The following is a 26937-nucleotide window of genomic DNA, read 5'->3' on the forward strand; positions in this document are numbered from 1 at the left end:
TCTTGCTGAGCCCCAGTTACAGCCCATCCTCTCCTCAAGCCTCCAGCTGCTTCCAGCACCGATGCCTGTCCTGCAAGCCATGAGTCTATTTTTGCAATCTAGTTTTAGCCAGATGTAGAGGGAGAGGAGCCCTTCCAGCCTGATCCAGAGGGTTTAGGGCAGTTTCTCTGCAAAGGGAACCTGCTGAACCTATGTGAATGGACTGCCATCGGCCCCTCATGCCTCTGGCAGCATCGTGGGATGCTGGGGCTGAAGCAGTGGCAGGTCAGTCACCAAGTGACAGCTTCCCCACCTGCCTTTGTGCCTCCCCCGTGGCAGCACAGTGATAATTCTCCCACTGCCTGTCCTGTCAGGATTACACATTTCTGTGCTGGAGCCATTAAAAAAACACTCCATTGTTGGCTGGCAGCATGACACAGAATCCCACAGGACCAGCACAGGCAACCAGTGCCACACACTGCCCAGCTCCCAGCACCCCCAGACTCCCCAGGGTTCCTTACCCAGAGCATATTCCTTTCAACCAAGGGCAGCTCCAGATGGGCTAGATGAGACAAAGGACCGTCCCTTCACCTCAGCAAGGTCTCCAGGAATGTTATTCCACCTGGAGCTGCCCCCAGGATGGAGGAGACACCTGGGACCACATGTGGGAGGTCACCACTGGAGCCAGACCCACAGCTGCCTGCAAGGGATGCTCAAGAGCACACATACCCCACCAGAAGTGTGGGGCAGGGCTTTGCCCCCCATCCCACTGAGGGGCATTGCTCCCAGGGGTGCTCCCTGCCCCTGCAGCCAGTCAGCATTTGGCCATGCTGCGGGAAGTGCCCCAAGGCTCTGGCAGAGCTGTGCAGAGAGGGCTCACAGACGGATGGAGCAATGCACACCCTGGGCAGGAGAGGCTCTGCACGTCCCCAGACACGTGAGGCCAGTTTCACCCCTCCTGCCCTGCTCCTTGCCTTGGGGTCTCACCCTGCAAACCCCTGGCACTCACATCCCACTGCAATGGGGCTTGGAGAGACCCTTCACTGGGGAAAGTGGGACCCCTGCCACATCCCAGAGCTCCCCAACACACCAGATGAGCACCAAAGATGTGGGTCACACCCAAAGGGACTCAGAGCCCCAAAACACAGATTGACGCCCGAGCATGAGCTCTGGGCACCCTACAAGAGTGGGAGGCTCCAGAGAGTCCATCTGCATCCCCATCCCACAGCGAGGGGCAGCAGCACCTCGACACCAGCAGCATGGTGGACCCGGAGCAGTGCTGGACACAGCCCTGAGCCACAGCTCAGCCCCGGGCTGCCACCGGCTGCTCTCACACACAGGAGCAGGACCACGGCCAGGAGGAACTAATGAAGTCACTGAGGAGATGGAGCTCTCCCAGAGAGGCAGAGAGGAAGTCCCCAGTGCACCTCTCCCACACCAAGCATGTGGCCCATCTCACTGCTTGGTCTGTGGAAGTGGCCGGGCCAGGCCACCCTGTCCCCCCCACGTCCCCAGCCCGTACCTTCAATGCCGCTGATGATTTTGAAGCAGCGGGTGGTGAACCAATAGGAGATGAGGAGGAGGATGGCAATCAGGGAGGCATAGAGCAGGCTGTCGTTGTGCAGGGATGTCCTCTCCATGGCTCCATGCCCCGTGCCCCGCTGTGCTATCTGGGGCAGCCCTGTCCCCCGCCAGAGGAGCGGCCACCGCGGGCAGGGAGGCGGGGGGCCGCACGGGCAGGCAGGCAGGCAGGTAATTGGGAGCGTTGTGTGAGAGCCAGGCTCCCAAACCAATTACCTTAATTGTGCTCAGACAGCACATGGCAAACAGTTAAAAATAACCCTCCTGGCCCGGGGGGAGAGTGGCACCATCAGCCAGGAGAAGGAGGCAGGGGGCAGAGAACAGACGGGGCTCGTTAGACATGTGGCTGTGTCTCGGTGCCGTGGGGCCAGCAAGGCATCACCACAGCCCAAGGGCTGCTCTGAGTTCCCTGATGATCTTGGGGTCCTCAGGGCTCAGCTCTTTGCTGCCACACCTCAGGTGAAGCTGGGAGTCCTGGAAAAAGGGCTCCCTAGGGAAAGATGCTGCCAGGATCTCTGCTGATGCCTGTGTCTGTCCTTGCTCCAGACACGAGGACTTGAAGGAAGGTGTCTCTGCAGTTCTGCCGTCCTGGAGAGCTGGGTCTGGCTCCCAGATCTGGCTCTCTGGATCCTGTTCCTTGTGTCCCACAACAGCAACTCCCCAGAGATGCCTGCGATCAGCATCTGTTTCTCTCAGCCTGGAGTCAGATACAACCAGCCTGGTTCCTGCTCCATGATGCCAGGTGCATTTAGTGCCACTGTGGGTTTGGGCACACTCACTCACAGATCCCAAACCAAACTGGATTAACTGCACCCGTGCCTGAGACACTTCTGCCCCTGCACAGCACTTGGCCCCACCTGCTGTCCCATGGGACATAGGGCTGAGGAAGACACCAGACCCAAGTGTTCCATCCCAAACCCTCTTTGCATATGAGATGTCCCATCCCTATCCTGTACCCACAGGCAGGGGTTGTGGCCACCCCACTGTGTGAGGAGTACAGCACTACCCCAGCTGTGCCCCTTTCAGGGAGCAGAATCCAAGCATGCAGATCCATCCCTCCTTTCCTCCCTCCCCTCTTCCCCAACGGCTCTGGGGATCCACAGGTGACACAGGACAGGATGGCAAAGTGGCCCTGGCACGTGCCCATGGCTCAGCACTGGGGAGAGCAGCAGGCCCTGTAACATGGCCCCAGGACCAGGCAGGCCAGGCTGGCACTGAGCCCCTGCTGCCTGTCCCACTCTGGGCTGTGACACTGACACTGAAAGCATCCCCCACCCAGCCAGCCCTGCCCTGGCTCCCCAGTGCTGTCGGCAGCACAGCCCTGCCACACTGCTAAATTTAACACCCTGCCAGCCACCTGCTGGGGGGTGTATAAATAACCCCTGCAGTGGGGGTTCTTGCCCAAAAAGCAGCTCCATGTCACAAGCCCACCCAGAGCCATCAGGTGGCTGGTCCCTGTCTCCATCCTCCCAGCACTACCAGCAGCTGGGGAACTGTCCCCCACTGCGGGATGGAGCAGATGGGGATGGAGCAGTGAAATCACCCATTGTCAAGGGACCTGTCTCTTCAGGAGGGGACCATGCACCTTGACTGTGGCCAGGATCTGCCCTCCTTGAGAGCCACCCCTGTGGCTGCCCCTAAAGTGTTCTTCAGTCAGTGCAGCAGGGTGTCAGGACACTGCTTCCACAAAATGTGCCACGGGACCTGCTGGGCCACAGTGAGGTGATGGTCCCTGGGCACAGCTGGGCAGCTGCTGCCCAGGTCTCAGGTGCTCCTGACCTGCTGGGGGGCCAGCCTGATGGAGAGGAATTTCTCCTTTTTTTGGTTCTCGGGGCCATCATCCATTAGGGAGAGTTAAATTTAGGTTAAAGCTGATCCCTTATTACCTTGCTGCTAATCAGAGCGCGAGCAGATTATTAATAAGCACATTAAAATATTGGTGAAACGCTATTTTTGGGAGGTGAAGTCACAGTTTTAATCTGGTTAATTGATTGAGTCATTTCTCTTTGCCCTCTCTGGCAACCCGTCCTTGGCCAGCTCCCCCGGACACCCAGCCAGGGGCCCCCTGCCCCAGGCCCACCTGGTCAAGCACCCAGTGCCTTCTGCAGTGAGCTCCAGGAGACCTGCTTCACCTCTGCAGGAAGGACAGGGGGTCACTGCCCCCCAAAAGGTGGCAGGATAACAGCCAGAGAGGGGTCAGCATCTTGGTGACCCAAGGATCAGAGCAGCAGCTGGGGAGGAGGGGAGCTGCAGAGGGGAGAAGGCTGTGCAAGCCCCACATCCCACACCCAACTCAGAGCTGCCCAGCTTTGGGTTTCACCCCACTTGGGCTTGTCTCAGAGCTTGGGAGGACACCAAGAAGACAGTGAGGGTGCCCCACAGCCAGCCATGCCCTCTGTGCCCATCCCAATCCCATGCACTCCCAGCAGGGCTGTAGGGAGAGCCCTTGGTCCTGCACAGCACCACACATGGTCACTCCAGAAACCCAGTCCCAGGAGACACCTGCTACAGTCCCAATGCCACAGCACCCAGCTGTAAAGCCCAGGGAGAAGGACCTGCAGGATATCCTTGCAGGTGATGGGGTTTAGGAGCATCCCAAGGTCCCATTCCCTCCTTGCTCCATCACCTGCAGCTCTGCTCCTCATGCCCTGGGCCGCACTCAGCTGACTCATCCTCTGCCCCTCCACTCCAGGCAAGTTGGCTGGTGCCCAGTGGAGCCAGCTAGCGGGGATGGAGCCGGCACTGCGTGTGGCACACCCAGCCTCCAGAGCCTGGCATGCTGCTGAGCCTGGGGACTGTGCCCTGCTTTGACCAGGAGCCTCCATCCCAGGGCTTGGGTGCCTGTGGGCAGGAAGGCAGCATGCCAGCTGGGCACAGCTCACAGGTCACATACTGCTCCCACATCCCATCCTCCTGGCTGTGCCAAGGGCTCCACGCTATTCCTGCCTTTCTCTGGCCCCAAGGACGGGCACAGGCTGTGGAGACCCAGGGCTTTCCCCAGGCAAGGAGGGGACAAAACCTGGGAGGGGTTTTCCAGGCAGGCTGAGTCCTGGCAGGAGCAGTGCAAGTCCCAGCCCTGCCCTGAGGCGTGACGCTGCCACACTGGCCTAACAAGGCTTTCCCTGCACTCACAGTATGGTGCATCCCTCCCCGGCTTGCTGGGACCCAGAGGGGCAGCCCAGTGGTCCTCAGTAGGGCAAGGCCATGGGGATGCCAACTTTGTCCCTGCACAGGGACGCAAGGACAGGGGTGGGAGTAGGGCACCCAGATTCCCAGCACACACAGGCCCATGATGACCTCCCCAGGATATGCCCACTGGGTTTAGGAGGTGGTGCTGGGTTCACACCCAGAGGATGAGGTTCTGGGCAGTACAGGGGCTGGCACAGGGCTGAGGGTCCTGCCATGGCAGTGACATCAAACCAGGAGCACACAGCTCTGTCCCCAGGACCAAGCATCCCAGGACAAAAGCACCAGCAGATGCAGGCACCAGGGTGTGTCCCTGCCCTGGCTCGTGGGGCACACCCAGGGCACATCCGTCTTTGTCCAGCTAGATGGAGGGCATGGCTCCAGCCCCAGAGGAGTCAGATTCCTTGACATGTCAGGAACCACCAGACTAGCTGCAATTTATTTGTACAGCAGCTCTTTCATGCTCCACTTTGCATCAGTCCCCTCCCCAAATAAAACACTCCCCTCACCCCAGGTCCACAAGGGGCCTTCAGGGGCTTTTGTTGCCTCCTGGAGCCATCTCCAGCTTTGCTCCACACGGAGCTCAGTGCAACCCCTCCACCAGCATTTCCAAGCAGCATTTCTCCCCTCCCCAAATAACCACACAGAGCTCACCAGACAGACATCCCCAGCCACAGAACAGAGACCCCGCGTCCCCCAGGACGGTACCTACCTTGGGAGAGAGTGCCGGTGACAAACTGGTAGAAGAAGCGGATCACCCGGCCCAGCTGCCTCTTGCAGCGCTGCTGGCAGTGGCTCATGGCTCCAGCTCCCAGCGCTGGGGAGGGACCCAGCCGCACCCCCTCCCGGCCGCCGGGCAGCCCCCGGCTCCTGCGAGCAGCGGGCGATGCCCGGGGCAGCCCCGAGCCGCTGTGCCCGGAGCGAGCCTGCGGGCATCGGCGTCGCTGCGGGGCGGGCAGCGGCAGCGCGGCACCGCCGGCCCCGCTCCCGGCGGCGGGAGGGCAGCGGGAACTTTTGCGCGGGGATGCTCCGGTGCGGGAGGGCAGCGGGACACGGAGCTGGGCGGCGGGGCCCCTCCCGGGGCTGCAGAGAGGGAGCGGGATGTCCCGGCTCGCCCCCCGGGCCGTGCCCTCCCGCCGGCCGCAAAGTTGCGGGGAGCAGCGTCGGGGCGATGCGGGGAGCCGGGGAGCCCGGCGGTGCCAGCCAGTCCTCCGGCAGAGGCCGATGGACGCCTCCCCGGCCGGCAGAGCCTCGGGTTGCCCCCGGCTCCTGATCCGCCCCTTGGCACCGGCTCGACCCGGCACTTCACGCCCCGGCTGGCCGGGAACCAGAGGCAGGTTGGTATGGCAACCCGCAGACTCCACAGGTCCCGCTGACCAATGAGGCACCGCTGCATCCCAGGGCCGCCTCTCGAGGATGCTCCTTCCGGAGGGAAGCCGGCACCGAGAGCATCCTGCATCCTCGAGCAGGAGCCACCCACTCCCACAGTCAAGTGTTGTGAGCATCCTGCATCCCTGGGCATCCGTCCTTCATCACTGCAAGTGTCCTGCATCTCCAAGCATCCACTCCTGCTGGCTCCACACAGGGGAGGAGACAAGGATGAATGCAAGGGTAGGAGGAAGACGAGTCAGACTCTGAGACCACCCAGGCTACGAGCTGCTCACTCCAAAGCTCAGCTGGCAGCAAGTTGCTGACTTGCACAGTATGTCAGAGCCAGCAGACAGACTGGAGTGTGGTGGCAGTGGGATTTCCCTGCTCCCAGAGCCAGCCTGAGACGGTCTGTGCAGCCTCAAGACAACATCCCTTCCCCTAGGTACCATCTTCTCAGCTGTATTCTGTCTCTTCAGTGCATTCACACCCCACAGCAGCAGGATTCTATCAGTTCTGAATCCATCCAGACTCCATAATCTCATAAATTTCATCTCTTATTAATAGGGAAGGAAGTGAACAAAAAGGGACCTGATGGAAATTACAGCTTCTGTTCCCTGAGGGATGGAAAAGAGGGTGGAGCCATGATACAGCCAGGAACAGCCAGACTGTCCAGTCCCCACCAATACCTCGAGAAGGAGTCCAGAGGGAAGGGGAAAGAGCACCACCACTTCCCACCAACCCTCTTGTGGGGCTGGCACAGGGGAGCCTCACCTCCTGCTCCCCAAAAGAATGGCCATCCCCTCCAAACCAAGCCCCCTCTCTTATACAGGCTGTGGCCCTGCAAACGGGGCCAACAGTGTCCCCACACCATGTCACAGCAGGACAGTGTCCGAGGGGGAGGGGACCTGCAGCAGGGGATGCTGCACTGGCCACTGCACAGCTGAGCCAGGTTTGGAGAGATCCTAAACAAGGCACAACACACAGCACAGCAGAGACATGCAACCCTTTAATAATACATCCACAAAGCCCCAGGCCAGGGAAGGGCTGCTAGGGACACCAACCTCACAAGAGAAAGGGGCCAGCCCAGGCCAGCTGAGGCAGATTGGGCTGCTCAGCACACAGAGACACAGATGTAGAGACAATCTGTGAGTGCAAAACCTTGACTGAATCTATCCCTGTGAACCTCTTGCCCCCAGCTGAAAGTTCAGAGATTGGGGAGCCAGCAGTGCCCAGCCCACTCCTGGCACCTTCCAGGAACAGGTGTGGGGTTTAGGACCTTCATCCTGTCTACAGTACCCAGGAGCTCTGCCCCTGACTCAGCCCCACAACACAAACACAATGGGAATAGTTTCTTGCAGCGACCAGGTCCCATGAGCTGTGTGATACAAGGCCAGATCCTGTAAACACCCGGTGTCCCCAGTGCTACGGGGACCAGCCAGCACACACACCAGACCATGGCAGCGGCAGCATCCCAAAGGCCCGCGGGACACAGGACAGGCGACACAACAGCCACAGGAGGGTGCCAGAGCCCACAGTACGCGGCAGCACACAAAGTTTGCAGATCCATCCCAAGCCCCACCATCCAGCTGCGTGGCAGCCAGCTCCCATCTGCCAGGGAAAGTTGCTCCATCCCAGCTTGTCCCGGGTGGGTGAGACATGCAAGTCCCAACCCTAACCCTAACCCTGTTCCCCCTGGCCGTGATGGCATGCAGGACAGGGGACCTCCAGTCCCTTCCAGATCAGCAGATGTTGGCCACCCTGGTCACTGATCCTGCTCCTCCCTGGAAAGCTGAGTAGGAATTCAGCACAAATCAAAAGCAAGCCACAAGGCAGGGCTGTTGAGCCCACCCTTACACAACTTTTCTTGCTAAAGACCCCACCTGGGTCACATCCACCCACGGGTGCACTGCAGGGTGCATCCTGCTGCCCCACAGCCCAGCCTGTGGTTCTCTCAGACCAGGTCCCTGATTAAGAAGGGCAGTGGTTGCCCCACCCTGCCCCAGCTGCAGCCCCAGGTGAGCTCCGTTCCCCACAGTACCTCACTGTGGGCAAAGGAAATTATCTCCCAAAAAGATCCTTCGTGTCAGCCTGTGTCCCCAGAGCATCTGCTGGGCCCCCAGAGGGGACACACCGCTGCTGGAGCTGCAGCGATGGGAAGGAGGAAGGCTGTGGCTCCGGGCTCTGCCTCCAGCTCCCGCACGTGGTCCCTCCATGTGCTTCGACCCTGGCAAAGAGAGACACTGCCCGCACTTCCTAATGCCGAGCCTGCACCGGGGCCAGCCTGGCTTAGGGGATAAAGAGCAAATTCAGAGAGACTGAAGAACAACACTGTCCTGCACTTCCCTGCCCCAGTCCCATGGCTGCCGGGGGGCTGTGCTGGGACACCCCGGCTTGGAAGCACAGGAGCCGGGACGGGCAGTACAGGCCGTGAGACACTCCCTGTCATGGGTGGGGACACGGACTGCCCAGGCTCCGTGCCCCTCACTCCCTGCCCCTCGCTCCCTGTCCCACATTCCGTGCCCCTCGTTCCCTGTCCCTCGCTCCCTGCCCCTCACTCCCTGTCCCACACTCCGTGCCCCACACTCCCCGCCCCTCGCTCCCCGTCCCTCGCTCCGTGTGGCCGCGGTGCCGCCGCCCGACGCTGAGAGGAGCCCCGGCACAGCGCAGCGGAGCGGCGGGAGGTGAGCCGGGGACACGGCTCGCTCAGACGGCTGTGGCAGCCGATGGCACACGGGGGACAGCAGAGGACACGTGTTGTTGTGTCGGAGCGTGGCCCTGCACGCGTGTGAGAGGATGCACGGGAACCGTAAAGGCCATGCGGCCACCACGGACGTGCGGCCACCGCGGTCCCCTGCAGTCCCTCGGAGGCTGAAGAGACAGCGACAACACCGCCGAGGCGGGGGACACGGCACACCTGCCCGCAGCAGAGCCACCGCTTCCTTCCCTAGCCGGGCCCTCTCCTGCCGAGATGCTTCCTGGCAGATCCATCCTTCCTCAGCCACCGACTCTCGGGCTGTACCTGGCGAGGGAGCGCAGGGAGCTGCCGGGGGAATTCACGCTGGTTCCCGGCCATGAAATATTCATTAGCACAGCCGCCAAGAGAAGGGAGGAAATAAAAGATAAACAGAAGGGGATGGGGGAGAAGACATAATGCTTGCAGGCAGCCCAGCATGGCACTGACAAGCCCATGGAGTGGCTGAATCAAGGTCTTTATACCAGTCATCACACCAGTGTGTGGGTCCCCTGGTGTCCATGCAAAGCCTGATTCACTGTAATGGATGTCGTGGGCACATAGACACCCTTAGAAAATGCAGCCAGGAACGAGCAGAGCTTGCAGGCACACCCAGCATGGGTAGGGATGTGCCGACCATCCAGAATGTCACAGGGATGTGACAGGCACATCACCAAGGGGCACCATGCTGGGCTGGTGGTCAGAGACTCTTTGTGCCTGTGCCAGCCCTGGATGGTGCCCGGGCTTCAAAGTATTTCAGCTTGGGCTACAGCCCTCAGGGACAACAGCAGAGAAAGGCCCCAGCCCAGGGCCACCTTGGCCAGGGCATCTGTGAGCTCTCTGGAGTCATCCTGTGGCTGGCAGAAAGCAGATGCCAACATTTCTCTCAGGGAGGAAGGGCTGTCAGCATGGGAGGCACATTTCCAGTAATGAGGAAGGGCAATCAGGGCGGGAAGGAGGAAAATTTCCATACCAAGGAAGGATAATCAGAGTTGGAAGGATGCAGGACATCCTGCGACCCTGTGCCAAGCCTCAGCCCACCACTGAGGTCCAGAGCACCTGAGCAAATGCTCTGTTCTCTCTCTAAATAATTCAAACTCACTTTTTTTTCAGATGGAGGGCATACACATCCCAGCAATGCCAGACCCACAGCTGCTTGGCAGGGGCAGAGCAGGTCCTGGCTGGAGGGAGAGCTCAGCAGGACTCACCCCAGAGCCAGGACACGATGAGGGAGAAGGAGGTGGGCATCCCAGCAGCAGGGATTACTTCAGGAGCCATGAGTTTCTGTTCCAGATACACCACCTCGGGGTGGGTGGCTCCGTGGGATCCCAACACCCCTGCCTCCAGCAGAGGAAGGCTCGGCCCAGCCAGCCCTGCGTGCTGCTGCTCTCCTCCTGCCTCCTCCCAGCCCAGGGAAACCGCAGCCTCCGGGCCTGGGGGAAGTGCTGAAAACGTGATGCCAGAGAAAATAAATAAAGCAGCTAATGAGGTAATTTGCATAGCTATTAGCAGTCAGGATTTGCAGCGGGTCTGACATGGGATGTGCTGTCACAGCGAAGCGCAGCCCCAGGGCTCTGCTGCGCTTGCACAGGGAAACACACAGCACAGGCACGGGCACACCGCAGGCACCCACCGCAGCACCGGGGCGGCCGGGGGGCAGCAGCAGACCCAGCGAGGAGGCGGAGGAAGGCTCGGAGCGGGGCACACGGCCTGGGAGGAGCTGCGTGCTCTAACCGTGAGCCCCTCCTGCCTTTGGCCACGCGGCTTGGCCCTGGGATGCACAGATCCTGGGCCAGAACTCAGCTCCTACCTTGCCAAGGCTCTGAGAGCATCCATGAAAGGACGAGCTTGCAAAAGCCAAGGAAAAGCTGCCAGCAGCCCAGGCTTCATCGCAGGGCAGCCCTACATTGTCACAGCCAGCTGGCTCCATGTGCTTTTCCATCCAGAGCTGGCCACAGCTCCCTGCACCCCTTACATCTGCTTGCTCCCTTGCAAACCTGGCCTAAAACACATCCCAGGACATGCACAAAGCCTTTTGTAGCCCAATCTTTGCTGCCAGCAAACCCACCTCATTCTGACTGCCAGCAGAAGGTGCAATTTTTGGGATGTAGGACTGTGCATGAAGCATAACTCCATCAACAGCTCTGCACCATAACTGCACCCATCCCTAGCTGTTCAGGTCAGGAGTCACTGAACCTCAGCAGGCAGGAGGGCACTGGCCATCCTGGCACATTCAGGAAGGCAGGGGCACATACCTGCAACCTGTGACACGGCTGGGTCCCCAACCTGCTGTGCCCAGTAAACTGTGACAGAGAGGAATGGCACGCAGGGCCACTCTCCCCTGGCTGCCAGGGCACGTCTGCCTTTGATCACAAACGTGCAATGACAGCTCAGCTCGTTCTCAGCCGGTGGATCTTGCTAAAAAATGCATGTGACGTGATCTGTCTGCCAGGGAAGGAGCCCAGCCCAGCGCTGTGCCGGGCTGGTTCCTGGCCCTGCAGCGCCCACCTGGCAGCAGGTGAGGGGCAGCAGCCTGGCTCTGTGGCACCAGCTAGGGATGGCACATGCCAAAGCATCCCTGCAATGCAGGGAAGGGATGGGGCACCCCACTCTCTGATGGCAGAGACAAAATGAAAGACCCAACAGATGGGTGGCTGAACGGACAAACAGACACAAACTCCACCACCAGCTTGGGTGGTGTGCATCAAGCCAAGATGAAAGTCAGAGCCCCACAGGGTCCACCCTGGCGTGTCCATCAGCCCCAGAACCCTCGTGGTGGCCCTCAGGCATCCAGATTACACTGAGACACTGAATGCTCCCAAGCCGAATCTTTTTTCGTCAGTTCTGCTAAATATTTTAGGTATTTACACAGAAAAGCTCTCTGTGCTCGGCGGCATGTCGGCCCCCTTGGCATCACACAGGCGGCCACAGACACGCCCCGCCTGCCAGGGAATGAATAATTCATTGACCCCGTGAACAGGAGGGGGAACGGCTCCATCAACCCCGGCCCGGCTCCTGGGGTGCACCCCGAGCATCTGCATGTCCTGCAACAGGAGGGCAGAGAACTGCGCCAGAGCTGCAGGGAAACAGAAGCACAGCGAAAGGAGAAGAGCCAGGAGCTGAACCCAGCCCTGGTTATAGGGCTGACACATCGAGACAGCAGCTGTGAGCAAGTAGAACCATAACCTGCCTGGACCATCGGGGGGCATCTCAGAGCTTTTTGTGTCTGAAAAGCACAGCAGTGTTGGGGGCACCCAGGGCGTATCAGGCAGTGAGGCAGCACAGCACCCAGGGGCTCCAAAGAGCGTGGCCCTCACAAGTGTGCACTTTGCTGTACAGGGGTGCACAGCTCACACTGGGGCACGGCACAGACACAGCACCTCCTTATCCCAAAGCAGCATCTCTCTGCCCCTCAGATGCCCACCTTACTCCATGCCCATGGCACCCCATGAAAATCAGCAGCGATTTCTAGCTCCAGTCCCTTTCCAGCAACCATTCCAATCATCACCAGGGTCTCCTGAATTGAGAAGCTGAGAAAAATCTCATCCTGGTCCCAGGTGATGCCAGCCCTGCTCCCAAGCCTGCTCCAGAGAGGACATGGTCCTCAGCATCTCTGCAGCCTTGCCACCCTCACTGCCCCATGCCAAGCCACAGCGATGGTGGCAGATTAATGAGCTCTGTGCAATCACACAGAGGTTGGGCTCCAGCAAACTGGAGGTGGCACCAGGCTCATTTCCTCGCAATCAGCGCTCGCTTGGCCACCGACAGATCTGTCTCGGCAGGGTGACAGGAGGAAGCACAGTGGGAACAGGCTGGGACACGACCTCGGCTCCCACGTGCTCAGGCAGCTCAGCCTGCCTTGGGCTGGGAGTGGGACCCCCTGTGTCACCCAGGCAGGCGCTGTCACACTGAGTGACACGGGCTGTTGGCGCCACCGCTCAGCCAGGGGCTCCGCACACGCAGCCTGCACAGCTGGGACAGGGAGATAAGGCGCCCAGAGGGGAAAGATGCTTCAAATGGCAGGAATCTCCCCCAGAATGGACGTGGCTTGAAGGCACCGGGAGTGTTTGCTGCTATTAATAACTGCAGAGCTGTAACGAGGAGCGTGCCCTCGGCTCAGGGAGACACAGCAACGAGGCCGGGTGGGAGGGCAAAGTGGTGTGGAGATGGGGCTGAGGTCCTGACCCAGGGTTCCTCACCAAGCCCATGGAGTCCCCATGCCAACACCCCAGCACTGGCCTGAGGCCCCTGGAGAGGTGGCTGGGTGGACCTGGGGGGCTCAGGGCAGGGCAGACACACGAGGTCAGTGCTGCCCTTCCAACAGCCCACAGCCCACCTGTGCCCTTCTGCAGCCCAAGCCAAGGCACAGCACATCCCCACGGCTGGGCTAATGGCCCCCCATGCCAGCATTGACCCTCTCCCCACTTGCACCCTGAGGGATGGCTCAGCCTTCCACCCTGCTGCTCTCTGCCCCACGGGGCAGCAGGGCCACCCACTCAGCATCTCCAGGGCACCGCTCAGGTGACTGCCAACCCGGGGGGGCCCCAATACTGCCTTTTTAAACTGACATTTTGGGGACAGGAAAGCTATTTTCAGTTGTTTCAGAGACAGTGTTTCCATTGCAGTTTGTCTGCCTCCACTGGAGGGAGGGATGCTCTCCCTGGAGGTGCCAGGGCCACAGCTTTGTGTTGGGCTGTGGTGCCCAGCACCAGCCCTGCACCACTGGGCCATCCTCATCCCTCCTCTGCCTGCCCACTGTGCTTGGGAGCACATGTGAAGATATCCCTGGGTTCCCAGCTGGGCAGGAGGGTCAGGAGCATCCCATCTGGGAGGCATGGGGCAGAGCCTGAGAGCCTTGCCCCTGCCTAAGACTTCTCAGCATCAGCAGCTTTTCTTCTACACATCTTAATGAGACAATCCCAAAAATGAGCACACAGACCTGAGCAGCATCCCCTCCCTGGAGCCCCCAGGCACTCTTGATAGGAATAAATGTGCCTGGCAATTATGGAGGGGGAGTACAAGCTTCCAGTGCAAGACCTGCTGAGAGATTCAGAAATAAATATGTTAATAATCAAATATCCATCCTGTGTCTGAGCTCACGGGAGGACTTTCAAGTCTAATTAGTGGAAGATTTGTACCATTGCTGCCAGGGCTCGAGGGACAATTTGCCGTGGTTCCCAGGAAGTGAGAGGTTCTCTGTAATTAGCCAGTCTGCAGGGATTACCTCCAAACCTCCCCCGCAGGAACTCCGGGCTGGGGGCAGGCGGGACCCGGGTAAGCCAAGATGAGAGATGGCCCCGGGCTTTGATCTGTGCACATCGAGCCTGGAGCTGCAAATCCCGGGGAGGCAGGGGGACAGGCTGTGAGCATGGGCAGCACACCAGGAGGAGAGCTACCCTGAGCCTGCAGGTCATCCCATGCTTCCACATCTGCACACAACCCCTACATCAGCACGGAACTCAGCTCCCCACAACATCCTGCCACAAAGACCCAGAGTGCCCCTAAACCTGCTCCAGCTCCAGACTGATGGTTTCCCAGCCAGGAGCCCAAGAGCCAGGGCTGTTCAAGTGGGGGCATTTCCCAGTCAGACATGGTCTGCACCTGCTCCCTGATCCATCACAGCAGCATGAGCAGTGCCCAGGGGAGTACTCCTACCACCCCAGCCCATGTGGTTTTAAACAGGGCCACATCCTGCTCCTGAGGATGTGGTAACAGACCCATCTCCACTGCTGCAACTGCTTGTGGGGTGGCTGTGATGGGGAATAAGGAGCACCCAGAGCAGAAAGGCACAGGGGCAGTACCTGGAGGTGCACCAGTGACAGTGCCCAAACTGGGACCAGCCTCAGGGGAAGGTGCAAAGGCAGAGAGCTCAGGGATGAGGAAGGGATGGAGACTGAGCAGAGGGAGCCACGTCTGCATTGAGGACCAACAGCACAACCGAGGATGCTCTGCTGAGCAGGGCCCGTGTGTCTGCTCTCATGGGGACAGCCTGGCAGATACTCTGCCAGAGACCACTGACCTGGCAGCAGCTGCCAGGGACCCTCATTAGCACCAGCTCATTGCAGGCAGAGGTGGCTGGCCTGGCAGCAGGCACCCTGACCACACACTCTTCCCAGCCTGGTAATGGGCAAGGCTCCAAACTGAGGGGAGAATTATAGACAGGTGTCAGTGGTCACACCCAGGGCACTTCCTCAGGGCTGGCCTGGAAACATCTGTGCCAGAGATCCTGTGCCATGAACAACAGAGTCAGCACCTCATCCTTCCCAAGGGCATGCAGGTACCCCATGTTCAGCCCTGTTGTCCAGGCCAGGGCACAGCCATCCCCACCCAGCTCCTCTGCCAGCTCCAGGAGGCCTCCTCAGTGCCACTGGGCTGTTCATCCCAGCAAACAAGGGGTCACCAGCCCCTCACTTCCCTAGTATTTAATTAAGCAATGATAAAAGAGAAGTTGTATTACCCAGAGAGTGACAGCAGGTTGCAATTACAGCAGGGCAGGCTGAGGAAACAAACAGTGCTGAGGGAGGCACAGGATGGTGTGGGGCTGGGGGGACACCACAATCCCTTGGGACCCACATCCCTGTGCTGGCACTGTGGTCCAGGGCAGAGGTGAGACTCTGGAGTCTGTGAGGGATGGAGGAGAAAAGGCTCCTTTGCCTCCATGGATGTGGTCCCAAAAGAGCCTCTCCCTCCAGCTTACTCTGCAGTGGGATGGCCCCAATGCCAGCCCCTCCTGGGGGATGCTGGGGGATGACCAGTCCCAAGGAACAGCAGGTTTTTAGTGTGTCACTTGGAAATATTAAACACCATCTCCTTCTTCCCCTTTCTGCTTCAGGGCAGCCCCTGCACTGAGGGGCTGGCTGCCCAGCTGAGCCAAGGGCACCAAGTCCCAGCTGGGACATGGCACCCAAAGGGGCTCTGCCTGCTCCTTCCCCCCACTCCCCCCATCCAGGCACGATGCTCTCCTGCTGGGTCACTCCAGGCTGGGGATTGAACCTTGCCTGGTGTCTCACACAAAGCACAGACGGTGGAACAAGAGGCACGGCCACAGTGCACACAAGCAACTCACAGCCCTGTCCCTCCCCAGCCACCAGCAGCTCTCCCTGAGGAGGGGAAAAGCTTCACTCCATGTTCCCTGTTGGAGGGTGCCATGGGTGCCATCACAGTGGCAGCTGGGACACATCAGGTTGGCTCAGTCTTGAGGAGAGCACAGCATTCCCTGCCCATCCCAGTCCTGAGGAGAGCACAGCATTCCTGCCCATCCCAGTTCTGAGGAGAGCAGAGCATTCCCTGCCCATCCCAGTTCTGAGGAGAGCACAGCATTCCCTGCCCATCCCAGCCCTGAGGAGAGCACAGCATTCCCTGCCCATCCTGCCCCATCAGAGCCTGTTCAGCCCCCAGCCCCAGCCACATCCCTTCCCTTTGTTAAATCCTCCTGCCCTCAGCCCAATCCTCTTATGCTCTCCTCTCCCATTACAGCATCCTTAAATTAATGCCTGGCCAAGCGTGGGATAGAAGAAAATTAACCCTGGGGAGGAGGAGCAATCTCCACAATGCTCTTATCACCAAAAGCACTGTTCCTTCCCTTCTCCCCCTCAGGATGCAGGGGGGACACCGGATCTACCACAATCACAGCGAGCATCCCTCGAGCACAGGCTCTCAGCCCCTTGGCTGGTGGGGTGGCAGGAGTCCCCTCTGGGCAGCCCTCTGCTTGGGAAGCTGCAAGGTCTGCCAGCTGTGCTTGGGTTTACACCAAAAACAGCCAGCTGGGAACTCACTGGGAGCTGTTCCAGAGCTGCCTGCACCCTTGCTGGGACACTTTGGGATCCCCAGGTCTGGAGCAAGAAGTCAGGAGGGATTTGGATGCTGTGGGAAGCATTTGTGTCACCCACAGCATGGGGAGCTCAGAGGAGCTGCAGTGGGTAGGAGGCAGGGATGTGGCCAGAACCAAGAGTGCCACAATACACACCCTGAGCAATGCAGGGGACACTTCTTGCCTGTGCCACTGTGGGGGAGCTGGAACACGTCCCTTTCAGAGGATGTGTGTGAGGCTGAGCGGACACCAAGGCCGTGACAAACAGGTCCATCCCCCTGGCTGGGATTCAGGCAAGACTTGATGGCTTTTGGAAAAATGCCTCAGGGATGCGACCCCACTGCTGCCAGCCTGGTGCAGCTGTGGGACCAGCAGGATCCCTCCCATGGAGCTGCCCTCTCCAGGACAGGGGTGGCCAGGGCCAGGAGCTCCTTGCCACAGCAGCGCTCCCGCTGATCCTCTCCGTTATGCAACAAATTATTCCACTCGCATTAATGACTTTGCGGCAAAGGGGGAAATGACATGAATGATTCCTGGTGCCGGGAGTGACTCACTTTGCACGATGGAGGGGAAGCAAATGGGGAGGGCGGGCTCAGGGGAAATTTGTTTGGGTCAGCATGATCAGCAGAGGGCTGGGGATGGGCTCAGAAGATCAACTGCTAGAAGCAGAGTGAAGGGGAAAGAGAGAGGCACTTAGGGACAGATCCCACCGCTCAGGAGAGGGCTGAGATGCCTCCAAGAGATGCTGGGATCAGTCGTAACCACAGCATGTTAGAACATCTGTTACTGTGCTGCCCAAGCCCCTTTTCTCACACCCCTTTTCCACCTGTGCTGCGACCCCAGAACCTGGCACCAGCAGCTGTCCCTCCCTGCTCCAGGGTCAGACAAGACCTCAACCAAGTGCAACCAGGGCTGGGGGTGCTGTACCACATCACTGAGCCACCCAAACCCAGCATGCCCCCAGGAGTCTAGCAGGATGGGCAGATGGCCCTTGAGGCAGCAGGAGGTGGAGGCAAAAGGGACCTGTCACCTGGGCTGCAGTACAGAGCCTGGCATCTGACCCAGTCCCTTCTCCCTCACCTCTGGAGACTTCAATAAATCACACCATTAAAAATTAATGCATATTCCCTCCTGGGATAAATCAGAAGCTGTCAAGAGCCAGTGCTGCCAGCCACCTCCTGGGGACACCAGAGACCTGTGGAGACACACCGGGAACTCCAACATCCCACTGCCCAGCAGCCCAGGGGGGCCCTGCAGGGACAGAGGGCTGGGTGGATTATTGCCTTTAAACCCATTCAGGGGCTTTCTGTAAGCAATGCAATTTTTAAAAATTCAATCTCGGAAGAAGCGATTAACCAAAGGCCAGAGCAATGGCTCGCCTGTCTAATCTCGTTAGCGAGCAGGCCAGTTCCCATCCCACCCCACCACTGCAGGGGCTGCAGGAACTGGTGAAAGCACACGGATGGCTCTTCCCTGGCCCCTGACCAGGCTCCTGATGGGTGTGAGAGTTTTCTGGTGCCTCTCTGCATCCCACAGGGCTACACCTTCCCCATCTGGGTGAAGGAAACCCCTCTTCCCTGTGACTCTCATCCTGGCCAGACCATCACCAATGATACTCCATCCCTAAAAAGCACTTTTTGGTGTCCACTTACCTGTCCAGGGAAGAGGACAGGTAAGGGATTTGGTGCATCTCTGCTCTGCTGCTGGGGTCAGTGCCTGAAGCCAGGAGCAGGGTCCCAGTTTCTGCCCCACAGGCTCAGTGACAGGCCATGCCAGTCTCTCATGGTAGCATCCTGCCAAGAAGTCTGCCTCTTCTTCAGACTGTAGAGCCCCTTCCCAGCAGGACTGTCACTGCCATGGGATGTGTTTCACAGGGACAACAGGACAGACCAGGGTGTCCAATCCATCCAGCTCTCAAGTCTGCAGGGCAGAGCTAAGGCAGCAGATTTGTGCTGCCACCCCACCTCTGAGTTAGTCACTGCATCATTGTCCCTGACCTGCTCCCTAGAGGGGACCTCGGGTGAAGCTGTCCCTCTCCACTGCCAGCCCTTGGGGCTCTGAGTGTTCCCTGCCTTCCTACAGGCACTGCTGCTGCTGCAGCACAGTCCCTGACAGACTCTGTGAGCAGCCAGACCCCACACCTCCCTCTGACCAGGACAAAGCCATCTGCCCGTCCCAGCTCCAGCCCAGGGCTCTCTAAGCAGAGCACGTTTGTCTGCAGGCAGGGTGTGCACTACCCCCGCTGGCACAGGGCACAACCCCTAAAACACTCACTGTGCATGAAGCTGGAGGAGGAATTGGGTGATCACACATGCTCAGAGTGGGGCTCCTGCTTGCATGTCCTGCAGACCTCTCAAGGCCCCCCATGTCCCCAGGTAGAGTGAGCAGGAGCAGCAGGGATGGGACATTGACCTTCTGGCCCAGAGTCCCCAGCATCAATGACAACACCAACCTGGGGTTGGGAGACGTGCCAGCTCCCTAAACAGAAGGGATCTCCAACCCAACAGGTTCAAAAGTGGAGTGCTTCCTGCCAAAATGGGGCTGGAACCTGATGGAGCTGAGCCTTAGGGGCTGGAGAGGCACACAAGGCACAGACACAGAAGTGCACGTCAATGGCAGTGAGGGCCTTCCCTGCCCAGCAGGGTCCATAGGTGACAAGCCCTGTCTGGACCACAGGAGAAACATTCAAGGCAGCCCAGGTTCAGAGGCAGTGAAGGTGGCAGCCCTCCACATCCCCATCTCTGCCAACTCCTGTTGAAGGCAGCAGCATCCTGCCCCCAGCTCCCTCCTGCAGGGCTCTGTCTCCAAACAAGCTAATTACACTCACTGCTCCCCAGGGGCTGCACCACCCCTTTGCATTTGAAGAGGAAGACAAGTTAACTTAAAAGCCAGAAGCAGCCAGAGCCACGGCAGCTCGGGGACAGGAGGGCCCCAGTAAGAGCCTCCCGCCCAGCAGAGCCCGGCTGCCACAGAACATTTGCCAAGCCCTCAAGGGGAACATCACTGGGACCGGGGTCACTCATCCCCCATATCACTCTTACCCCAGTAAGAGGCTCCCAGCCAGCAGAGCCCGGCTGCCACAGAACATTTGCCAAGCCCTCAAAGGGAATATCGCTGGGACCGGGGTCGCTCATCCCCCATATCCTGCCACTCACCCCCATGGCACGGCATGCACCCAGCCCCAGCTGCCAGCAGAGCACTCTGGCATGGACAGTGGGCTGAACATGACCCCTGCACCCATCCACAGACCCCGCCCCACAGAAAGGGGCTCCTCTGCCCCTTTGCTCCCACAGAAGCTGCTCGCAACAACCCCAGCAGGTCACTTGCTCAGCAATAACCACCCTCAGCGTTCTGCAGCGTTAGTGAAGGGCTGTGATTCCCCAGCTCAACGCAGAGCCCTCACCATGGCATCAGACCACCCAGCTCAGCCCCCCGGCGAGGCACGACAGGGAGATTGGTTTCACTGAGGGCTCATTTATCTGCGGCGTGATTAGAGAGCAGGGCTGGGATCCGGCGGCAGGAGAGCGATTTGCAGCAGATGGATTTATCATCTCCCAAGCACAGCAATTTGGCTTAAACAAAACCAAACCACTTCCCCTAATGAAAACATCACTAATGAGGAGTGAGGCAGAGGCAGCTCCATGAATGGGGTCTCTCCTGTCCTTCAGGGCTGGGGTGACCCACTGACGTCCGGGCTGTTAATGCAGGAAGCTCAGGTCCAGCTGGGACATAGGGACCCAGAACAGCTGGGAGAAACCAGAGTCTGCTCTAGGGACCAAACCTCCTCCTGTACTGGCTCCCAAAGCTCTGAGGGCAACTGGTTCCAGCACAACACACAGTATGAGAACAGCACTACAAAGCCGAGACATTTTCCAGTTGTAACATGGCCAACGGTGAGGAAAAACTCTCTGCCCAGACACAGACCTGGTGAAAGAGGCTGGGCATGGCCAGCCCTGTGTAGCAGGACCTGTATCCCTTGGCCAAAGTTGCAACAATCCATGAATTATGCATCAGCATCTGTAGAAATCAGCTGTTTAACCGGCCCAACCAAATCCAGCAACTTCCTGTCAATTAATCCTGTCAATTAATCCTGTGCCACCAATTCCCCATGGACTCCAACCTGCCTTTGCTTGCAAAGATGCAGCAGCAGCTGCCAAAACCTCAGCTCCAGCCCTTCCACCTGCGAAATCCAACCTGTCCATGAGCAGTGGCACCCAGCAGCATCACTCACACGCTCCTTGCCCTGTGTGTGGCTGGGAGCAGCATCCCTTCCATCAGGGACCCTCAGGATCTCAGCAATGCCACAACACCCCATGAGAGAGAAGTCAGCAGCATCAGAGGGCTGCAGACAAGCCAGGACAGCAAAGAGGGAGGAGGAAGAGGGTAGAGGTGCCAGAAGGAGGGAGACAGCAGACGGAGATGAGGCAGAGTCAGGCAGCAGTCCCATCGCCCCGGGAAGGTGCAGCAGCCACCGAGGGCAGGCGCTTTGGCACAGAGATGACCCACGGGAGCCCCTAACCTGGCACACGAGGGGACACCCTGCCCTACAGCACCCCACCCTGGCAGAGAACCTCCTGGGAGCTCGGGGACCTGCCTCGAGGGTCAGTGTGGCTTCCAGCCCAGCCTCACTGCCAGGCTGCAGGAGCAGGAGTGGCAAGCAGAGGAGGTTGCATGGGGCAGCAGCAGGAGGGGAGGCAGGTTAGCAGGGGAGCAGGTGGGTGGGCAACACAGTTCCCATGGGTCAGACACCCAGGAGAAGGACACTGGTGGCAGTCACCCCTCCTGGGGGCTGCTGTTAGGAGGAGGGGACAACCCACGCTTGACAGCGACCAGAGGGATGCAGGTAGCCGTGCAGGGCTGTTCTCAAGAAAGCAACTGGGCAAGAGAAGGGCCTTTATTCTGGACGTGGATGAGCTGGTTTTGGGCAGTTCCCACCCCTGTCCCCCTCCTTGGGATCCATCCAGCACACAGGCACAGCACACAACCTGCCATGCACGCTTGCAGCTGAGCTCCTGGCCAGCCCCTGCCTGCCCATGCCCTTGCTCCCACCTAATGATCCTGTCACTCCATCTTCCAGCTGCAGATCCCAGTGCTTCCCCCTACACACACTATTATTTGGGATAGGCTACCACTGACACCTCCTCCACACTCTGGGGAATAAATTATGCCCCATGCAGATGAAGTCCTACGCCATGGCAAGCTGGTGGACATGTTCCCCCAGCTGGCTGATCAGGGGCTGTGAGCAGGCACGACGAGCTGCTGGGTTTGCCAGCAGCAGAACAAGCCCCTGGCACAGCCCTGGCTCTGCCCATCACCTGGGGCCCTCCTGCAGCACTGCCAGGACACAGCTCCTCAGCTTTACCCCATGGCAGGGACTGGAACCCTGCTCCCACTGTCCTCCCACCGACCCGGCTGGCCTGTTCTCCCTCTGATGTGTCTGTGGGGGACAGCTTGACCCCACCTCTCCTTTCTTACTGCCATGAGGAGAAATACCTCTGAAACACCCTCCCTCGAGGTGGGGAGGAGAGCTCAGGCAGATGCTGTGCTGCTGCTACGCTGCTGCCTAAGGCTTCCATCTCACAGGGTGGGCTGCTAGAAGTGCTAGGAGTTGGGGAGTCCCCATCCATCAGCTGTGCCTCTGGAGACAGGAGCATCCCAAAGCTCTGCAGATGATCTCTACAGCAATTGCTCAACCCTGCAAACGCTGCAGCTGCCTTTGGGGTGGAGCAAAGCGGCTGCTCGAGTCCCCAGATCATGACAATTGGAGGAGAAAAGCAAGGGTGAAAAAGCAAGGGTGAAAAGTGAGCCTCCTAACCCTTTTCTGGGACCCAACAGCCCTGGAGATAAATCCCTCATTTTTCCAAAAGGCAAAGCCCCACCCCAGATAGCCTGGATATGGACCCTGTGCTGGCACATGCTGTCCCACTCATGGGATACAGCATGGCTGGGAGGGGCTTGTCCCATGGGGTAAGAAAAGTTCCAGGCCACCCACCCTTGTTCCAGATCTGAAGCTAGGGCAGCTGTGACACCCACACATCCCTGTGGAGCATCAGGCGGGAGGGAAACCCTTCTCCAAGCTCACTCACCTCTCACACTGCCGGCATGCAGGATCAGAGATGTGGCACCTGAATTTCTTGGGACAAAGTGGCTCTGGATTCCCATTTCTCCTGCATGGAGAGCCATGGCCACAGCAGTCCTGAGACACTGGCTCTGGGCGCTGCTTGCACACTAATTGCTCATGCCATTAGAGGCAGGAGGAATAATGTAATTTATGGATGGCTTTTATTTCTCGCTAGCGTCATCTAAATATCCAGAAATGGACCAGTTTAATTTCCTGGTGTGTAACCTAAACATTTCCCTCCTCAGCACCAGGTGGGTGCCCCGCCTCAGGCTCAGCAGCCAGGCAGGCACTGCTGCTTCCGGCCCCACAAGGGTCAGCACAGGCAGGGTCCACCCTGGCTCACCCAGCACAGCCCCTCTGTGTTCCCCTGCACAGGGAGCGCTGCTGCTCTCCCCACTGCTCACACACAGGCAGTCCTCATTCACTCGGGCCTCTCACACACACATCCACGTGCCCACACAGCCAGGGCAGCTGGGCATCTCTGGAGATGCTGCAGGGGGTGGGGACTGTCACTGCACCTTCATTCTCAACAGCTTTTTAAATTTAAAAATGAGTGGACATCGTGGAGTGTGTCTACCCTGAGCACGGATGGGGGTCCTGCTTCCTGCTCAGCCCCTCTCCTTCTGGAAGTGGGTGTGCTAACCCTTCTGTGGGCATGCACAGGTGGGAATCACATTGCTCTCACCCGTGATTTTGGGCAGTGAAGGGAGGCAGCAGGACTGACTGCTCTCCCTGTACACCCTGGAGCTGCTGTGGGGCTGTCCCTGAACACCCTGGAGCTGCTGTGGGGCTGTCCCTGTACACCCTGGAGCTGCTGTGGGGCTGTCCCTGAACACCCTGGAGCTGCCACCTCACCTGACACCAAATCCTCTCTTGGTTAACAGCTCTTGCATGGCAGATTCCTCTAAACTCTGACACATCCTGGTGGATGGGGGTCTCCAAAGCTGCAGGAACACCCCAAACTGCTCATGCTTGACCCCAAGCAGAGCTGAGCTGCCAAAGAGCAGGTGCCAGCAGCAACCCTCCTGTCTGCAGACAGAGCCCACACAGGCACTGCCAGCTTCACCCCAGGGCGTTGCTACAGCCCTGTGGAGGTGCCAGCTCCTCACCACATCTCCAGGGTATCAGGAGAGCCAAGACCAGGTTAGAAGGCATGGGGTCAAGCTAGTAAACCCTCCCTAGAGTTAAGGTTGCATCCTCTCTCCTGCCTGCATAATTTCCACACTTTCTGGGAGAAAGACAGCCTTCCCTCCATAGGGGAGGTCAGCTTCAGTGCATTCAGCCAGCACAGGGGAAATCTTGCACCAGATCCCTCTCCTCCATGGCGCTACTGCCGGCTCTGCCCTGGCAAGTCACTGACTTGACAGAGATGGGACATGAGTGACATGCCCTACAGGGCCTGTTTCCCACTCTGGGAAATGGGGCAGATATTTCCACCCTTGTTCCCCCAAAGCCCCATCCCTCTGGGCAGGGACTTGCATGGTGGTACAGCTCCTCTCCATCCATGTTTGCTGCACAGCTGGCTCAGAGGTAAGCCCCGGCATAAAAGGTCTCAGTCTTGGAGAGACTGGAATTTATTTTTAACTTTGATTTGATTTAAATCCATATGGACATTTTAAAGTTACCGGAGAAACCAAAAGTTGTGTGTGGGTTCCAAGTTCCTACACAGCTCAAAAATATCTTCCCTGCAGCACGTTTGGGCAGACAGTAAGCGGTGCTTCCCATGTGTGGGGCTGTTCAGGAAAGCAGAGCAGAGGTCCTGCTCGGCTACCACCACCTATTTGAAATCCTAGAGCAAATCCTGAAATCCACCCCGTCCAGACTTCGGCAGGAAAAGCATCACCAGGACTCGGGGAAGCTGCCCGTGCCCACACAACACTCCCTGCGGCACAAGGACACCGAATCCCACTGGCCAAGGAAAGGTTCAGCTCCATTGGGGTCCCAAGAGGCAGCAGGGAACTGCTGCCCCATTTCACAGCTGCAACAGAGGCCCTGAAAGAGGACAGGATTTGGCCTGATCTGCGGAGAGCACGTGGGGAAGGAGGGGTGTTGTGAGCTCCAGCCCAGCTGCTTCCCTATCGGACAGTGGAAAGATGAGGTGTGACGGATGGACAGATATTGTGGGACGTGGGATGCTCGGCAGTTCCCTCACCGGGCAGTGGATGAAGGGGAATACAATAGGGTTACAAATGGGTTGTCTTAATCCTCTCAGTCCCACAGCTATCCCATCCAGGGGCAGGACATCTCAACGGCTGCTCTAGGGGACACAGGGTGATGGTGAAGGCACCATGGTGCTGCTGGCGTTTTCTGAGTGAAGTGAGACTGTCTTCCCTGGGGAACCTGCTCCTGTCCTCCCTGGGGAAGCTGCTGCCGGGATGCTGCTGTGCCACCCCAGGGCGCAGAGAGAGCCCAGCGCCAGACCCTGGCGTCCCGAGGGGCTTGGGCGTAACAGTGCGGGAGTGTGAACCTGGGGGCGGCCAAAAGCGATCCCAGCATTCCACCCCCCGCCCGGGACCTTTTCCTTGCCTCGGGACAGCCCCTGCAGGCTGGGACCAGCCCTATCGCCCCGGAGCACCCTCCCCCGGGGGCCGGGACTGATCCCCTGCTCCAGCGCCGGGGTCGCGGCCGTTCCCCCTCTCCCGAGCAAGGCGTGCGGCGAGGCGGAGCGGGCAGGGAGCGGGGCAGGGAGCGGGGCTGGGAGCGGGGCAGGGAGCGGGGCAGGGAGCGGGGATGGGAGCGGGGCAGGGTGCGGGGCTGGGAGCGGGGATGGGAGCGGGGCTGGGAGCGGGGCTGGGAGCGGGGCAGGGAGCGGGGCTGGGAGCGGGGCTGGGAGCGGGGATGGGAGCGGGGCAGGGAGCGGGGCTGGGAGCGGGGCTGGGAGCGGGGCTGGGAGCGGGGCAGGGTGCGGGGCTGGAAGCGGCTGCCCGGGACCGCCCCGCGCCGTGTCCGAGTGGCTGCTGCACCTTCCCCGGCGGCGGCACTCACCCGTCAGCTGGTCGTAGGAGCCGTCCAGGTCGCGGGAGTCGGACAGGCTCTCCTTCCTGCTCTTGCTCCGCATCTTCCCGCCCCGCCGAGCGGCGGGGGGAACGGCGACGGGGCGCACGGGCTGCGCCGGCGGGCAGGGGCTGCCCGCGGCCGCCGCCTCCCCCCGCCCCGCCGCTCAGCGCCGCTCAGCGCGGCAGCGCCAAGGGGCCGGCGGTGCCGGGAGCTCGCCTCGGCTCGGCACGGCTCGGCTCGGCAGCAGGAGCGCGCAGCCGCCCCGGTCCCCGCCGCCGCCGCCGCCGGGGTTGGGCACCGCCGCCCCCTCCCTCTCGTCCTTCCCCGCCTCTTCCCGGGAACCGCCAGCCCGGCCCCGCCGCCGCGGGGAAACTGAGGCACGGGCGGGGGGCGGAGAGCGGGGGCGCTCCGGGGAAGAGGCAGGCAGGGAGGGAGCTGGTCCGGACCGCGCCAGGTGCTGTGTCCGGCGGCTCGGGAGAGCCCCGGGCATCAGGCACCGCGCAGGGACGGAGAAGGGGACAGAGATGGAGAAGGCGCGGGGCAGGAGGGGTGCAGACGCCCCCAGCCCCCTGCGGGCGGGCGATGGAGCCCCGAGCCCTGAGTGTCAGTGCCCATCCCGGGCTGCGCCGTGCGAGCCCCAGGAAGGGAAACCCCGGCCCTGGCCGGTCCCGCGGGGCTGCTGCACCTCCGCCCGGGGGGAGAGACTGGATGAGGGGATGGGCAGGGTCAGGAGATGCAGGAGAGGGGTGGGGAGGGCGGCCAGGTCCCTCTGCCTGCAGCCAAGCACAGAAGTGGATCCCACTGCCTTCCCCATCCCGAGCATGGCTTTCCATGCAGGGCTGGAGTCTTTAGCAGGATTTTACCCCATCTCCTGCAGCCCCAAGGAAAGGGTGAAGCAGCTGCATACTCGGGGAGGCCTCCACAGGCACGGTGCTGCCAAGAGAGGAGCTCGCAGCCCACCGGTACATCTGGCACTGGGAACTCGATGTCCCGCCGCTGCCCCTGGTTATTTGTTGCCATCTGTGCACGCAGCCATCCCCGGGGGATGCCGACTGTGCTGGAGAGTCCCATCCATGGACAAAGCCAGGGGCTTTTGTCATGCCGCTGCCTGAGTACTGACTGCACCGTGACAGGGGTCCTGGGCACATCTCAGAGCCCGTC

The 26937-nt window shown here is 59.9% G+C and overlaps 1 protein-coding gene across 3 annotated transcripts in view; it reads right to left on the bottom strand.

Annotated features, from left to right (window-relative positions):
• KCNIP2 (potassium voltage-gated channel interacting protein 2) overlaps window positions 1-25903 on the bottom strand; it is a 42375-nt gene extending 16472 nt beyond the window's left edge. For 2 of the 3 annotated variants that reach the window (XM_054276543.1, XM_054276541.1), the window contains exon 1: window positions 25765-25902. In XM_054276543.1, the coding sequence (XP_054132518.1) occupies window positions 25765-25837 (73 nt within the window). In that variant the 5' untranslated portion in view covers window positions 25838-25902. Of the gene's footprint in view, window positions 1-25764 lie in introns of all 3 variants that reach the window. The other variant, XM_054276542.1, reaches the window with a different exon arrangement.
• Window positions 25904-26937: the final 1034 nt, after the last annotated feature.

This window comes from Melozone crissalis, unplaced genomic scaffold, assembly GCF_028551555.1.
Source record: "Melozone crissalis strain CALT ecotype California unplaced genomic scaffold, PUWL_Pcris_2 ptg000019l_1, whole genome shotgun sequence".
Taxonomy (NCBI): domain Eukaryota; kingdom Metazoa; phylum Chordata; class Aves; order Passeriformes; family Passerellidae; genus Melozone; species Melozone crissalis.